Genomic DNA, 15,406 nt, shown 5'->3' with positions numbered 1-15,406 from the left:
TACAATAAAAATATTAAGAATGATTATCCTAAGTTGCAGGTTTTTCTGCAGTAGGAGTGACTGGTATTCTTTCCCCCTTTACACGTGAGGTTGGTCTACCCTGTGTTGTGTTTAACTTAGAAAATAACATATATACTGAAAATCATTAGAAAATCTGCAAATATTTTATTTTCTCAGACATTCATGTTTTAAATGCAATACATTGTTGTACAAAAGACAAGACTGGCAACCTGTTTAAAAAAAATACCTACATATGAAAAAACACATTTAGAAATTTTTAAAAATTGTGAATACAAGTTGTTGTTTAGAGTGTAAGCAAGTTGCTGAAACAGAAACGGGTTCATTTCCTTCCCGCAGGCCAGCTCACGCACATCATCCCGATTTCCGTAACTGCCCCCGTCCTTGAGGAGTCCGTGCCTGCATGACCGGGGTACCGTTTGCACACATTAGTCTTTGTGGTTTACGTCGTGGATCGTGTGTGTCGAAGGTGCTGTTCATGAACAATGAAATAGGGCTACAAATGCACAACTCGACATTTTTATGTAGGAAATTCTTAAAATGTCAGATTATATCAGCTGTTGCGGTGATTGAGTTTAAATATCCCTGCAGGGTCAGGAACAAACCAGCTCTCCCATAAGTCATTGTGAACACTAGGGAAGTCCCAAGGTTTGTGTCTTCCATTCCAGTGGAGTAATTTTGCTTCCTGCAGAAAGTGCTCGGAATATCTGGTATCTGGATTCCAGCCTTCATGGTGTTTAGAAGAAAATAAGAGACTTGTTAGAAAGTAAAATTTTTATATTGAAAATTGAATACAAGTCCATTATTTAAAAAACGAAGCAAATCAAAAAGTATGTAAGAATTTACCACCCTAAATCTCCAAAATAACCACTGTTAAGAGTTTCTCCTGAAATCCTTCCAGTAACATTCTAACCCATATACGTGTGTGTGTGTGTGTGTGTGTGTGTGGTATAGCACATGTAGAATGGATAGAGAATTATTAGTTTATAATTGTTTACTTACTGAGTTCCTTTATTAAGACTCTCCAGGTTGTCTCTGTCCCTTCACTGACATGAGTGAACACCGAACAGGCTTGTGTGCACATTTGGCACATGTCTACAGATCCGTTGGGTAAATTCTTATAGATGGAATCGCTAGACTGAAGGGTGCATGTCTTACATTTTTGATAAGAGATTGCCGGACTGTCCCCAGAAGAACTTGTGTCAGTTTCCCTCCCACCAAGAGTTTACAGGCGTTCTCCTTTGTCCGCATTTTCCCTCAGAACATCTTCCTATAATGATCTTGCTTTTACCAGATGGAATGCGAAGAGTAAGATGTACTTTCTAACACAAAGCTCTCCCCGTTGGAATGTTATTCCTCTCATAAGGAATCACTTAGAGATGGTGCATTTACCCTAATACTGCCATTGCTCAGCATGTTTTTAGAATATCTCTTCCAGAAGTACGTTATGAATGTAATTTTTTTTTTTTTTAGTATTCTCTATGGTGTTAAATTTCCTTTCTATGAAAAAGAATTTGATATTTTTTTAAAACTGAAAATCCCTTAAGAGAGGGTGAGTAGCTGGAGATGTGTGCTAGTCCCTCTTAACACATGATGCAAGAAAGAAAAAAACAAAAACCCATCTCCTACTATTCATAAACCCAGCTGTGAAGGCAGTCACAGAAGAGGAGGGAGGTGTTTCAGGTTATGGGAACATAACTGGAATAATTATCAACTTCCAAAGACTGTACAAAGGAAATGCTCATCTGGAAGAAGCACCCTAGAATCTCCACTCAGCGGGATACCATCTGTCCACTCCATGATCTGAGGACTCCCTGTGGGCTTGCAGTTTGCCTTTAACTAAATATAGGTCCTACATTTTTAAAATCTTAAGCCTACCTGCTTAGACCCAAACTGAATACCCAGTAGTGTTACATTGCTTTCCGCTTCCAAAACACCCTAAACCGGAATCATTTTTCAAATGATTTCTGGGTAGATTTACTTTGCAGACTTCCCTGATTCCAAAACCTTCAGGACAGATGTAGTCTCTGTTCTACAAAGAAAAATTATTCCTTTCCCCTTAGGAAGATTCTGCCCCTTCCTACTTACCAAATAGATAGTTCATAAAACGTGATTGAGACTCTGCAAGTTCATAGAACCTTCTAACCTTTTCATCTAAGTTTCATGTAACTATTCCTACACAACCTTTTTTATAGACCTACAATTTGATGGGATTTTCTGTACATTCATTACAGGGAAACATTGACTTTTGACCTAACAGTGAACCCAGCATTATTATAAATCAAACCAGATGGAACATTAATGTCCTGAACTTCCCTGTGTTGCTCCTGTATGCATACAGATGCTCAGGAAAGTTGAGGAAGATTCTCGTAATGAGGCAGAAGCAAATCTGTATAGAATCATCAAGAAACAGGAACCTAGCTACTATAGTTTTATGTGTCCCTTTTTTTTTTTTTCTTTTTTTAAAGATTTCATTTGAGAGAGAGCACAAGCAGGGGACGGGGCAAAGGGAGAAGCAGGTTCCCCGCCGAGCAGGGAGCGTGAAGTGGGCCTCCGTCCCAGGACCCTGAGATCATGACCCGAACTGAAGGCAGCCACTTAACCAGCTGAGCCACCCAGCAATCATGTGTCCCTTCTTTTGAAAGGGAGAGTAAAGGACATACCACCTTGCAGGTTCTGAGAATTAGAACTAATATTCACCTTTGTCACCAGAACCTAGCTCAGTCCTTGACGATGTAGAAGGTACTTAGTAAATATACATCCATAAGCCATTGTCTCCAATTCTAAAATAACACCCAAGTGTCTGAAAACGAGGATTTTTAATAATTTTTTGGGTAGCAAAGCCTAGATCCCACTCAGGGTATTGCAAACATAAATGTATGCATCACAGTATTTTTTTTTTTTTTTTTGATGGACAGAAAGGGAACACAAGCAGGGGGAGTGGGAGAGAGAGAAACAGGCTTCCCACTGAGCAGAGAGCCCAGTGTGGGGCTCGATCCCAGGATCCTAGGATCATGACCTGAGCTGAAGGCAGACTCTTAACAACAACGGAGCCACCCAGGCGCCGCTCACATTACCTTCTTAAAATTCAAAATCTTTCCCATTTTTAAACAGTTCTGGCTCAGTGCTTTGGGCTAAGGGATGGTGGCATGTGTTTGAATGAATGTGACTGTCTTCTGCATCAGGCTCTGTGCTAAGCAATTTACAAGTATTAGGTGATTTATTCCTTATAAAAACTTTATAAGGTTCTATTAGAATCCGTTTATAAATGGACAACTAAGGCATAGAAAGATTGAATAATTTGCCCGACATAGGTCATAGCAAAGTTGGGATTCCAGTCCATATCACAGAGCCTGCACTCCCGAAGTGAGGAATGAATAAAAGACTCACATGGTACACAGTCAGGAAACAACTTCTTAAAAGAGAAGTTGTGAGCCGTCTAAATACATCATAAACCATTATTCCAATTTGTTTGGTTTTGCCCACTGCAGGCTACTGCAAGAGGGCAATAAAGACAAGTGAAAAAGTTCAGACAGCGAAAGTTCTATTTTAGCAATAGGTGATGTTTACTGAGCACATACTCTCTCCTAAGCATGAATCCAATTGCTTCCCATGAATTCCTAGAAGCATACCTCTCAGGCCATTTCTATCAGCTGCATTTGTAGAATCTGAGCAACGGAAGGTTAAATAATGGATCACCTCCAAGATCACCTAGAGGATCTGAACTGAGGAAGCTGGTGTTACAGCGCACTCTCCTGCCCTTGGGGCTCACGGGTCTATAATGTGCGTATTTGTGTTGTCTCCCTAAAATACTCACCCAGGTGCCGTATGTGCCACAGGGGGTTGATTGCAGAGTATTTCCCATGAAACACAATCAGCATTGGGGACGTGGCCACCCCGCCTCCCAGGGAGCTGCTGTACAGATTTTCCCTAAGAAATGGAATAGAAAAGCAACATTTGGCCTTGAGGCGCACAGACTCAGGTGAAGTAGAATCTTCTAATTTTGAAAGATGCAAGACCATCTCCCGCTATATAATAGAAAGACTATAGTTTTTCATTGTCCCCCAACTTTTTATTTTGAAAATTGTCAGACTTACACAAAATTGTAAGAATACCATGAATTCCCATCTAATTCGTCTACACTCAGAGCATAGCATTTTGCCATTTTAATTTTCAACCTTTTTTAATGGCAAATATAGACCAAATTCCAATCCTACATTAAATAAAAGACCTACTTACAAATTCAAGGTTATGATGGTATTTTTAAATATCCAGATAAAAAAGATGGACAGGAAATACAATGACATATTTAATAGTGGTTTTGTTAGAGGGTTTTTTTTTTCTCTTTTAAAACTTCAATAATAAAAAAATGCTACATTTAAAAAAAATTCCACCTTCAAAAACAAAGTTGAGTTTATAAAATAAGTCTTAAAAACAAGTCTACATAGGGAGGAGCCCCTCAACTGAAATAAATGATTTTCAGTGGAGAAGGTTCACTAGGCTTCTGGAAGAAGACTTAACATTACGTTACTAATTCATTAGAAAAATGTTTGCATAATAAGATTCTGCAGGATCCTGCTTCCGCTGACATACCATCTGTGATTAGATTCTCATCTCTCGTCCCCATCCTTTCTCATCAGTGCCTCTGTAAGAAAATCTAGGATGTCCGTGAACTATTTCTAACCCAAGTTACACCTAGAAAACTAACTGAACCATTGTGTTGCCAAGCATGGAAGGTGGCAGACGGGTCTACACATACTCCACATTTTTTTGCATCCACTTCTCCAGTTGTTTGGTGATGCGCTGGTGCTTCCATTCCGTCATGTTGGCCACAATCACACCCGGATTGAACGAGCAAGTGCTGGGGCTTATGCCAAGGTCTTTTATCGTCTTCTTCCTGTAGTCCAGGTAGCCCATGTATGTATTCTATAAAGGGACAGCATATGCTTTTGACCAAATCTTTCATTTCTGGAAAGTAATCATTTTCTTGAGACCACCGTGCAGTATCTGGGTTTCCTGCTAGGTCACCGGCCACTTCCTAATGTCTCTGCTGGTTTTCTCGTTTCCCCAGCCTCACTGCCAGCACCTGTTCCCGTCTCTAGAACTGACTCCTGGGACAGCCTCATGGCTCCAAATACCGTCTGCAGAGCCAGCCCTGTTGTCTCCGGACTCCCAGGTCCTGCCACCTCTGCCAACGCTGTCCCCTGGGGCTTAACACGGCAGCTCCCCGTACACCCAAACACAGCTTCCAGTCCTGTCCCAAACCTGCTTCCTCATAACCTGCCCCACCTCGGTTCCTGGCAGCTCTGTTCTTCCAGGTACTTAGGCCAAAAACCCAGGGTCATTAGGATCTCCTTGGCTTCTGCTCATTCACTTTTCATCCAAATCTGTCAGCAAGCCCTGTTGGTCTCGTCTTCCAAACCACACCGCCAACACAGCTACCTTCCCTGGTCTGGGCTGTCATTACCACTCAGGGTTTCTGCAAGTTTCAACTCCATTCTGTCTCTATGTCCCTCATCTGCTCAAAGTCTCTCTGGTGGCTTCCCATCTCAGAGTAAAAGCCGGAGTTCCTAAAATGGGCTGCCACACCCTGTGCCATCTGTCCCCACTGTCATTACCTTTCTAACGACTCTTCTCGCCCCGCTTTCCTCTGCCACACTGATCTCCTTGTTCCTTCAATGCAAGAAAGATACACTTCTGCCTCAGGACCTTTGAACATACTGTCACCTCTTCTTAGAAGGCTTTTCCTCTAAGTATCTGCTGAGGTGGTTCCCTCAGTACTTTCAGGTACAGGCTCAGGGACACCACCTGTATTTACAATACAGCTCGACCTGCACCCTGGTCCTCTGTTAAATACTTCATTTACTGACTGTCTCTTCCCACTAAAATGTAAGCTACACAAAGGCAGAAATGTTCATTTGTATGCTGTATCACTGGTACCTAAAACTGTCAGGCACATAGGGAGTTGCCGAATGGATGTGCCACAAGGCAAGGCACATTGTTTCACGCGCACGGGCTGTCCTAACCCTCCTCCGTGTGATGCTCAAGGTCACGGAACTAACGAACACACTCGAGCACTTTCTGGGTGTCAGGTAGGTTCTGAGAACTTCGCACACACTACCTCATTAATTGCATCCAATCCCTTTCCATGTATTAACTAATTTAATTCTCACAATCGCTCCACGAGGGAGGTACTCTTCCCACCTCTGTTGGACAACGGAGGGAGAAGACAATTGGTAAGTAACTGGCAGAGGGTTTCAAGCTAAGTGATGGATCCAAGGTTTTGACTACGTCAGGGGTGGCCTGAAAGCCTAGGCCTCAAAGTGTGTCACATCTCTATTGTCGCACATAAAAATGACTTCCTGGACCGTTTTTTTGGAGAACAGCATTTGATTCTTAACAGCACCAAAAGCCATCCTTTTGGCTTTAGTATTCCATATAGGTTCATCTTTCCTCATTTCTTCCAGGGTAAAGAGCTCTTTCACCTTGAGGAAAATCAGTATTTTTCCTCCATTGCAAGTGTGGGGGTATGGAGAGTAGTGATCACTACTCTGAAATTAGAACCAAAGTGCAGGGAGCCTCTTAGAGGAAACCCCCCATCTTGGACAGAGAGTGTGGTTCCGGCCACCTACAGAACCAGGGTCCCTTCTGGAGCATTACGACAGGCTAGAACTTGGGCGTCATGGTATCCCATTGTGGCTCACAAAAACAGAACAAGACAGGTACTGTTCTTGCCGTGTTTCAGACCAAGAGAGCGGGACTTGCAGGGTCGTCCTGCCCTAGCCTCGGTATGCAGGGAGCTGGAGTGGACCGGGCAGCCCAAGCCCCTCCTGGGCAGGGTTCTCCCAGGTTAGATTATGATGAGCTGTGGGAAGGGAAGGGAGGAGAGCAGCGGGGTAAAGACAGGAGCAGCGAGCCCACCTGTAGCCCCACAAATCTGTTCATGTCCTGAGCGGAAGGCAAATCGCAGTCCCCCGAGAAAGCTGCCGCGTGGCCCAGGGCCAAGGTGGTGTCATAGAGTTCTTGGATATCACCTGAATTTAGAAACACCAAGAGTTAAAATATTAAAGCATTTGTTTTAGAGCTAGATAGAGCCTTAGAACATCAGGCAGGCCCCGATTTTGCTCTGGAGGAAAAGTATGTGATCCCAATTTCAAGCGGCCTGAAGATCGACTTAATAACCTAGCTTGTCTCGGTTCAGAAAGGGGCTGGATGGTAAGCTCAGACCGGCACTGGGCCGACTTCTTCACTTCGGTTGCCATGTGGCTTGCACACCTGTGCTCATCTTATTTGCACATGGGAGACAGCAACACTGAAACACCCAAACCGAACTCACTTCCGAGAGTGTCATCAGGAAGACTTTATTACCCTACATTTTAGGGATGCAAAGAAAGGGAAGACTAGGTTATTTACAGCTGACTTGGACAGAGTAGCTCCCAGGTCAGCTGGATACTCCAGGCTAGTGAATATCCACACCTGTCTTCAAACTATTCCCAAACTTCTAACCCTCTATTCTCCCCACTTGAGTACACAAGTCAGAATCACTGAGCACCTCGCTATTTGGAAAATGAATGGGGTAAGTCACTCATTCTACTTATCAGCTGATCCTGTTTGTTCTTGGCCGTCGGCAGTATACCTTGTACAATGACGTCGTCGTCCAAATAGATGACTTTCTCATGTTGATGGATAAGCAGGGGGAGATAAAATCGAACAAAGTTCAGCTGTTAAAACAACAACAGAAGCGATGGTGGGCCTCAGCTCAACTCCAGGTGCAGAGCAAAATCCAACAGGCTGCAGAGATGCCTCAGCAGCCAGGGTTGGGGTCCCGGGGCCACAACCTGAGCCAGCAGATCAGCACCCTCCCAAGTCCGAGCCCTCAGCTGTGGAGACAGTGACGGGACACTTCCCCCCTGTGACGGGCTACAGCGGCAGTCAGAGGCTTCCTTCCCGGTCTGTCTTTCAGGCCACAAATTGCCTGCTGTCCTCTATACTCGTAACTGGACTGCTGTCAACTAAATCAGCCTCACGCACATGCACACACGCATGCACGGGCACGGGCACAGAGGCGTCCCGGCCACAAGTTCAACCTCTTAGCTCCGTGGACCAGAAAAAAAGTCAGACAAGCATGAGCTTGGGTGGGAGTCGTGTAGTTTTATTAGGTGCACCATTTAATCCAAAATCCCATCTCAGCTCCCACTCCAATAAAAAATATAAGGGATTGGGAAAAGAGCATGTCATCAAAGGGCTTGGAATTCACTATATTTTTGAGGATGGATTTCAATAACAATTACATGTAGAAGTTGGCTGCATTTTCTGTGAATCTGCCATCAGTACTACTCTACGCAAGAAAGAGTCCCTTTGGTAAGAACTGTTGCAGTAAGATACCTTAAGATTCCCAATGCCAGGGAAAACAGTGGGTGTCTCCTGAAAATATCTTAGTTGAACCTATGAGGTATATAATCTATCATGCTACTGTTTTTCCTTAGCCACTGGGATACCCTGGGCTGAATTTAATGTCCAGTTGCCGTACACACAACAGCCTGTGGGTTGGGAATATTTTTTCCTGGCCTCACTGTTTGGCCCCCAAGCCCCACCCCCACCCCTACAAGAATATTCACATACATAAATGCATCCTACATTTTCTTACACTTCATTTCTTCTTTAATAGTTTCATTATATTTATGTAAACCACCTTAAATTCTTCTGGAGCAGGTAGTTTATAAATTTTAAGTAACCAGAGCTTAGTGGAGACCTAACACTGCTTCAAAAATATTTCATCCACATCCCAGTGGCTGGTGCTCCACACTGAGCAAGAGTCTCACCAAAGACACATGCGTAATTCCTACTCACAGGCTGGAGCAATTCAGGCCTCGATGAGTCTGGTCTAATCTTCCCTTTGAGGACGATAGGGTTGAATTCCACGATTTTAAAGTTTATTTCTCTTAGTTTAGAATGTTCGATCCATTTTCTAGAGAGATGATAAAAAAAAAAGAAAGCTCTACTATACACCTCCAACCTTTCCTCAATTTGCCTATTGCTTCAGAGTCAATCTGTTGCCTCCTTAGAAAGTTAAGAATAAAATGTGTATAACTTTAGTAGAGTTTAGTCTATAAATCCTTCTGATTTTTTTTTCCCCTCAGTCTGGCCCGGCTTCAGATCTTTCCTCTTTTTTACTTTAATTCGCATACCTCTGCAAAGGAAATGAAGCAAAATAGTAATAATCAAATATCTCCCCAGATCCACATAATCTCCACAGGAAACAGAAAGAACAAAAATGTTCCTGCCAGGGGCTAACAGATTTATCAAGTCATGAAGCAGGACATTCAGAATCTTCTACTGGATGGAAGTCATTCTCACTCTGCTGTTTGGACTCCAAGGATAATTTGAAGTTATCCTTGTCTCTTTGTCTCTGCCTCTCACTGTTCCCCACCTGGCGCCGCCTCCGACCCTCCCCTCCATGTCCCCAACCTCTCCCCTCATGTTCACTCCGTCTCACACAATGTGTGACTATCTTTTATCCAATTCATAATACAATTCTTGGTAGAAATTCTCTTAAAAAATAATTGTCAATGACTCAAGTCACACATGGTAGCGTTTGTTTTTGCTCAAAAATCGACAAAAGAGTTGATCTTCTGAATTGCATTTAGATCTGCAAAATTTGAACCATAAAACCAGTCATTTACACAATGTTTTATGTCAATTAAATATCTTTTTTGTTTTCTTAAGATTTTATTTATTTAGCAGACCAAGATCACAAGTAGGCAGAGAGGCAGGCAGAGAGGGAGGAAGGGAAGCAGGCTCCCTGTTGAGCAGAGAGCCTGATGCGGGGCTCGATCGCAGGACTCTGGGATCATGACCTGAGCCGAAGGCAGAGGCTTTAACCCACGGAGCCACCCAGGCACCCCATATGTCAATTATATCTCAATAAATCTGGAGGTGAGGAGAAGTCATGTCAACAAGATCGACAATCCAACTGAAAAACTGGCAAGTACTCAAGCAACTTCTAAGTGGCCAAGAAATGTGGGAAAAACAGTGCTCAGACTCCCTGGATATAAAGGGATCTCAAGGTAAACCACAAAGAGATAGCCCAGACACCTGTCGGAATGGCAAATTTTTAAAAGACTGACCACACCACGTTGGGGTGGTGGTTGTTACGGGGGGTATGTTTACTTTCTGATGACTCACTAAGCTGCACACAGGATTTGTGCAATATTCTGTTTTTGTGTGGTACTTCAACAAAAAGAGGGGTTTTTGTTTTTGATTCTTTAAAACGGGGGTAGTGGGCTACACAACAAAAGCTGGGAGACAGTGCCTGCTCAGAGTCCTGGAGTTCATGCCCTTTTGTTCGAGTACAAACCCTTGCTCCGAACATATTACACACACAACGCTTTGAGGTTTGGTTATCTGGTTTTCATACCCACTGAGAATTACACGGCTGTTAACAGCAGGCTAAGGGAACAATATGCAACAATAGATGATAAGAAAAGTGCCACATGAGACAGAAAATCTAAAACGTATACACAAACCCTCAAAACCACAGGAGCCGAGGACCATTTAGATTAGGAGCGAGTGTTTTCCGTATCTCAGTACCTCCTATTCGTGCTAGGACTTAAAAATCTAATTGTTGGGGCGCCTGGGTGGCTCAGTGGGTTGAGCCGCTGCCTTCGGCTTGGGTCATGATCCCAGGATCCTGGGATCGAGCCCCACATCGGGCTCTCTGCTCGGCAGGGAGCCTGCTTCCTCCTCTCTCTCTCTGCCTGCCTCTCTGCCTACATGTGATCTCTCTCTGTCAAATAAATAAATAAAATCTTTAAAAAAAAATCTAATTGTAAAAGTCATACATAAATACATTTTCAGGGAGCCTGGCTAACTCAGTTGGAAGATCTTGATCTTGGAGTCATGAGTTCAAGCCTCACAGTCAGTGTAGAGGTTACTAAGATAAATAAACTTAAGAAAAATATGTGCTTTCTTTTTTCCTTTTTTTCTTTTTTTTTAAGATTTTATGTATTTGAGGGACAGAATAAGTGAGAGAGCAGGAATGGGGGATGGACTGAAAGAAAGGGAGAGGCAGCAAGGAGCCCACAGTGGGGCTGGGATCATGACCCAAGCTGAACGTAGATCTTAACCAAGTCACCAGGTGCCCTTATTCTCTTTCCAAATAATAGAAATAACACCTGAAATACCTTGAACGTCCCTTCATCACTGATCTCCCCAGTCCCTCCATTCTCCCCAGAGATAGCCATTATTAACAGATGGAGATCTTTTGTTTTTTGGTTTTTGTTTTTTTTTTAACAGAAACACATATATGTACATGGACACGTTTATAGTTTGGGTTGGGTTTCTTTTTAAGAATTTTTAAAAAGATTTTATTTATTTATTTGGCAGAGAGAGAGAAAGAAAGCACAAGCAGGGGAGTGACAGGCAGAGGGAGAAGGAGAAGCACTCCCCACTGAGTGGAGAGCCCAGCATGGGCCATCTGATCCCAGAACCCTGGGATCATGACTTGAGCCCAAGGCAGATGCTTAACTGACTGAGCCACCCAGGCGCCAACCCCCTTTTTTAATATTTTATTTTTAAGTAATCTCTACACCCAGTGTGAGGCTCAAACTCATAAACCTGATATTAAGAGTCACATGCTAGGGGTGCCTGGGTGACTCCATGGGTTAAAGCCTCCGCCTTCAGCTCAGGTCATGAACCCAGGATCCTGAGATTGAGCCCCGCATTGGGCTCTCTGCTCAGCAGGGAGCCTGCTTCCCTTCCTCTCTCTCTGCCAGCCTCTCTGCCTACTTGTGATTTCTGTCAAATAAATAAATATTATCTTAAAAAAAAAAAAAAGTCTCATGCTCTACTAAGCCAGCCAGGTACCCCTGGTTTTTTATTTCTAAAGCTATAAACTAACTGGTTTTGTGCCCCCCCCATTCATATGTTGAAACCTAATCCTCAGCGTGAGGGCATTTGGAGGTGTGGTCTTCAGAAGGTGTTTAGGTCCCGAAGGGTGGGGCCCTCATGAGTGGGATTAGCACCCTTACAATGGAGACCCAGAGAACTCCCTTAACCCTTCCTCCAAGGGAGGACAAATGCAAAATGCAGCAAAAATGCAGCCCTCTATGAGCCAGGAAGCAGGCCCAGACGTGGAATTGGCAGGGGCCTAGATCTTGAGCTTCACAGCCTCCAGAACTGTGAGAAATACATTTCTATTTTTGTAAGCCACCCAGTCTGGGACATTCTGTCCCAGCAGCCTGAATGGATAAGACATTCGTAGAATGGGTCATAGCACATGAGATATACCGCAACGTGTGTCTCCTCCTGGCCAATAGATCATTGTCAGTATACCCACATTGCCTTCTCTCTCTTCTAATAGCTTGGTCATACTCCATAGTTTGTTTCAATATTCTTCTATTGATGGACATTTATGCACTGAGCAATTTTTTTTTGCTATTTCATATAATGCTGAAATTAACACTGTTGTACCTATATTTTGATAATATTAGAATTTCTGTACCAGATTCCGAGCAGTGGAAATGGTATGGTGAGTCAAACTATACATGCACATAACATTTTTTATAAAAATTTAAATTCCAGTTAGTTACCCTAAAGTGTAATATTAGTTTCTGGTGTACACTCTAGTGATTCAGCACTTCCACACAACACCTGGTCCTTATCACAACTGCACTCCTGAATCCCCATCTTCTGTTTTGCCCATTCCCCCGACCCACCTCCCCTCTGGGAACCAGCAGTTTGTTCTCTATAGCTAAGAGTCTGTTTCTCCGTTTGTCTCTCTCTCTTTCTTTCTTTTTTTCTTCACTCATTTTTTTTCTTACATTCCACATATGAGTGAAGCCGTATGTTATTTGTCTTTCTCTGACTTATTTCACTTAGCATAATACAATCTAGCTCCATCCACATCATTGCAAATGGCAAGATTTAATTCTTTTTTCTGGTTGTATAATACTCCCCTGAATGCACACATCCCCTCTTCTTTATCCATTCATCTGTCCATGGACACTTGGGCGGCTGCCTTGATTTGGCTGCTATAAAAGGAGGAGTGCATGTGTCATTTTGAATTAGCGTTTTTGTATTTCACAGGTGATACCCAGGAGTGCAGTTCCTGGATTGCAGGGTAGTTCTACTTTTAACTTTGAGGAAACGCCATACTGTCTTCCACAGTGGCTACAGCAGCTCAATGCATACAAAATTTTATTAGACGTTGCCATATTGCCCTCTCAAAATACGTTACCAATTTACAAAGTGTACATTGTTTAACTAGGGGATAGGCATGTGCATTTTCTTGCACTGGACTTTGTCCTATTTAAACCATCTCGATGTGTGAAAAATTATATGTCATCGTCATTTTAATTTGCATTTCCCTGTAATACAGAATACCTTTTCATGTTTGTTGACCACTTGTATTTTTTCTTCTGTGAATTGTTTGTTGGTATTCTACGCTCATTTTTCTACTAGATACTTGTATATTTAAAAAAATTTTTGTAAGAATTCCTTTTATACCTTGGAGATTAATCCTTCATCTATAATACATGCTGAAAATATTTGGCCTAGTTTATTGTAAGATTAATTTCACTTACAGTGTTTTTCATCTTTTAAAAGTTTTTAGAGGTTATCTGGGTGGCTCAGTCATTTAAGTGTCTGCCCTCAGCCCAGATCATGGTCCCAGGGTCCTAGGATTGAGGCCCAGGTTGGGCTCCCTGCTCAGCGGGGAGTCTGTTTCCCTCCCCTTTCTTTGCCACTTCCCTGGCTCATGCTCTCTCTCTCAAATAAGTAAAATCTTTAAAATGGGCAAATAAATACATAAAAAAGTTCTTGTCACTAATTCCAACACTTGGGTTCTTTTAAAAAAAAGCAAATCAATAAATTAATAATGTTTTAAAATATTAAGCAGTAAAATTTGTCCATTTTTTTCTTATGATTTTTGGGCTCACAGAGTCATTTTCCATAGCAAAGCCTGCATTTTTTAGAATACTTTAAAATTTGATTTTCTGTTTATTTCTTCTAAATCCATTTGCAACTTTTTTTTTTTTAGTGTGTTGTATGATAGGAAACAGATCGCTTAGCAGTTCAAAAATTATAATTAGTGATGATCCGGGTCATAGTGAAATTATATTATATTAATATCCTCCCAGGTTAAGAAAGCAGAGAAAAGAGAAACCATTTGAGAAACAAAGACTTCCACATAACCTGCTTAAGGAACACAATTCTTCAGTTCATTAGACAATTCACTTCGGCAGAATGATGTATTGCCCTACCAGATTAATGAGGCTTTGCTGTAACTTCCCTAGTAAGGCAACACGTTCATCAGGTCACTAAGTAAATCTCAAATTAATTCAAATGACATTTATCAAACCAAAAACACAGGGAAATCCATTTAAGGAAAGCTAAGAAAGATGGAAAAGTAGAAAACTTCAAAGTCTATAGGGCACAAATTACCGGATTCGAGATAGTGTGTTCCGGAGTCCAACGACATAGAAGAGAATGTTGGCGTCAGTGTTGCTGTAGATGCTGTTGATGGCAGCCATGGTGGCACCCATTCTCCCTGCCGCGGCACAAATCACGACAGGAATCTCCTCCTCCATTTCCTCAGGAGGCTCAGAGTCATCATCTGGACACATCAAAATCAGTGCCTTAGAACATGAAGGAATTTCAAAGTAGGGCCAGTTTAAATTGTGTTCCACACTCCTGGGGGAAGACAGCATAGTGTAGAAGAGACTGCCGACTGTTCTCCAACACCCAGCCTCCTCTTCTCTTAGAACGTCGGAATTTTACCTGGCACATTGCCAACCACAAAGGATCTGTTTCTCAGATTCCCTTGCAAGTCTGTGTGATCAAGTTCAGACCAACGGGCGGTTAGTGCAGGTATGTGGGCGACTACTGGGTTTGCCTTTGAAAGAAATGTGCTGGCCTCCTCTTCCCTTTCCCCTTCGCATTGTCTGGAATGGGGATATGATGACAGGACTTGAGGCAGCCATCTTGGACCACCAGATGGAAGCTACCTATGGAGGACACCAAAACCCTAAGAGAGAAGGAATCTTGATCTGGGTCACTATGGAACAGACACATCACACTTTCACCTGAGAGCAAATAAATTTCTGTTTTGCTTCAGGCACTATTATTTTGGAGCTCTCTGACAGAAGCCAATCAGATAGCCTAACACAGACACACAGTTGAAAAATACAGGAAGAAATGAAAGCCCCCTTTGACTCAACAGTTCCTCAGCTCCTCGCCTCTTTCCTAAATTGGAATATTTACCCTGCCTGTGCTGCTATAAAATCTACTGCTTGTGATCTTCCTTCCCTTATCCACCCTCTAGTCAAGTGTCTCAAAGTTGATGGCAAGAGAAAGGCGGTAAATGAAAGAGCATGACTAATGGACGAGA

The 15,406-nt window shown here is 42.6% G+C and overlaps 1 protein-coding gene across 3 annotated transcripts in view; it reads right to left on the bottom strand.

Moving 5' to 3' along the window:
* Positions 1-142: 142 nt before the first annotated feature.
* Positions 143-15,406, bottom strand: part of GLT8D2 (glycosyltransferase 8 domain containing 2) — a 32,831-nt gene continuing 17,567 nt past the window's right edge. For 2 of the 3 annotated variants that reach the window (XM_044228137.1, XM_044228138.1), the window contains exons 4-10: positions 14,461-14,632; positions 8,869-8,986; positions 7,655-7,739; positions 6,940-7,052; positions 4,778-4,944; positions 3,836-3,948; positions 143-744 (exon numbers count right to left, since the gene is read on the bottom strand). In XM_044228137.1, the coding sequence (XP_044084072.1) occupies positions 572-744; positions 3,836-3,948; positions 4,778-4,944; positions 6,940-7,052; positions 7,655-7,739; positions 8,869-8,986; positions 14,461-14,632 (941 nt within the window). In that variant the 3' untranslated portion in view covers positions 143-571. Of the gene's footprint in view, positions 745-3,835; positions 3,949-4,777; positions 4,945-6,939; positions 7,053-7,654; positions 7,740-8,868; positions 8,987-14,460; positions 14,655-15,406 lie in introns of all 3 variants that reach the window. The other variant, XM_044228139.1, reaches the window with a different exon arrangement.

Source organism: Neovison vison, chromosome 12, assembly GCF_020171115.1.
Source record: "Neovison vison isolate M4711 chromosome 12, ASM_NN_V1, whole genome shotgun sequence".
Lineage (NCBI taxonomy): Eukaryota > Metazoa > Chordata > Mammalia > Carnivora > Mustelidae > Neogale > Neogale vison.
This window is presented reverse-complemented; position numbering and strand designations above follow the sequence as displayed.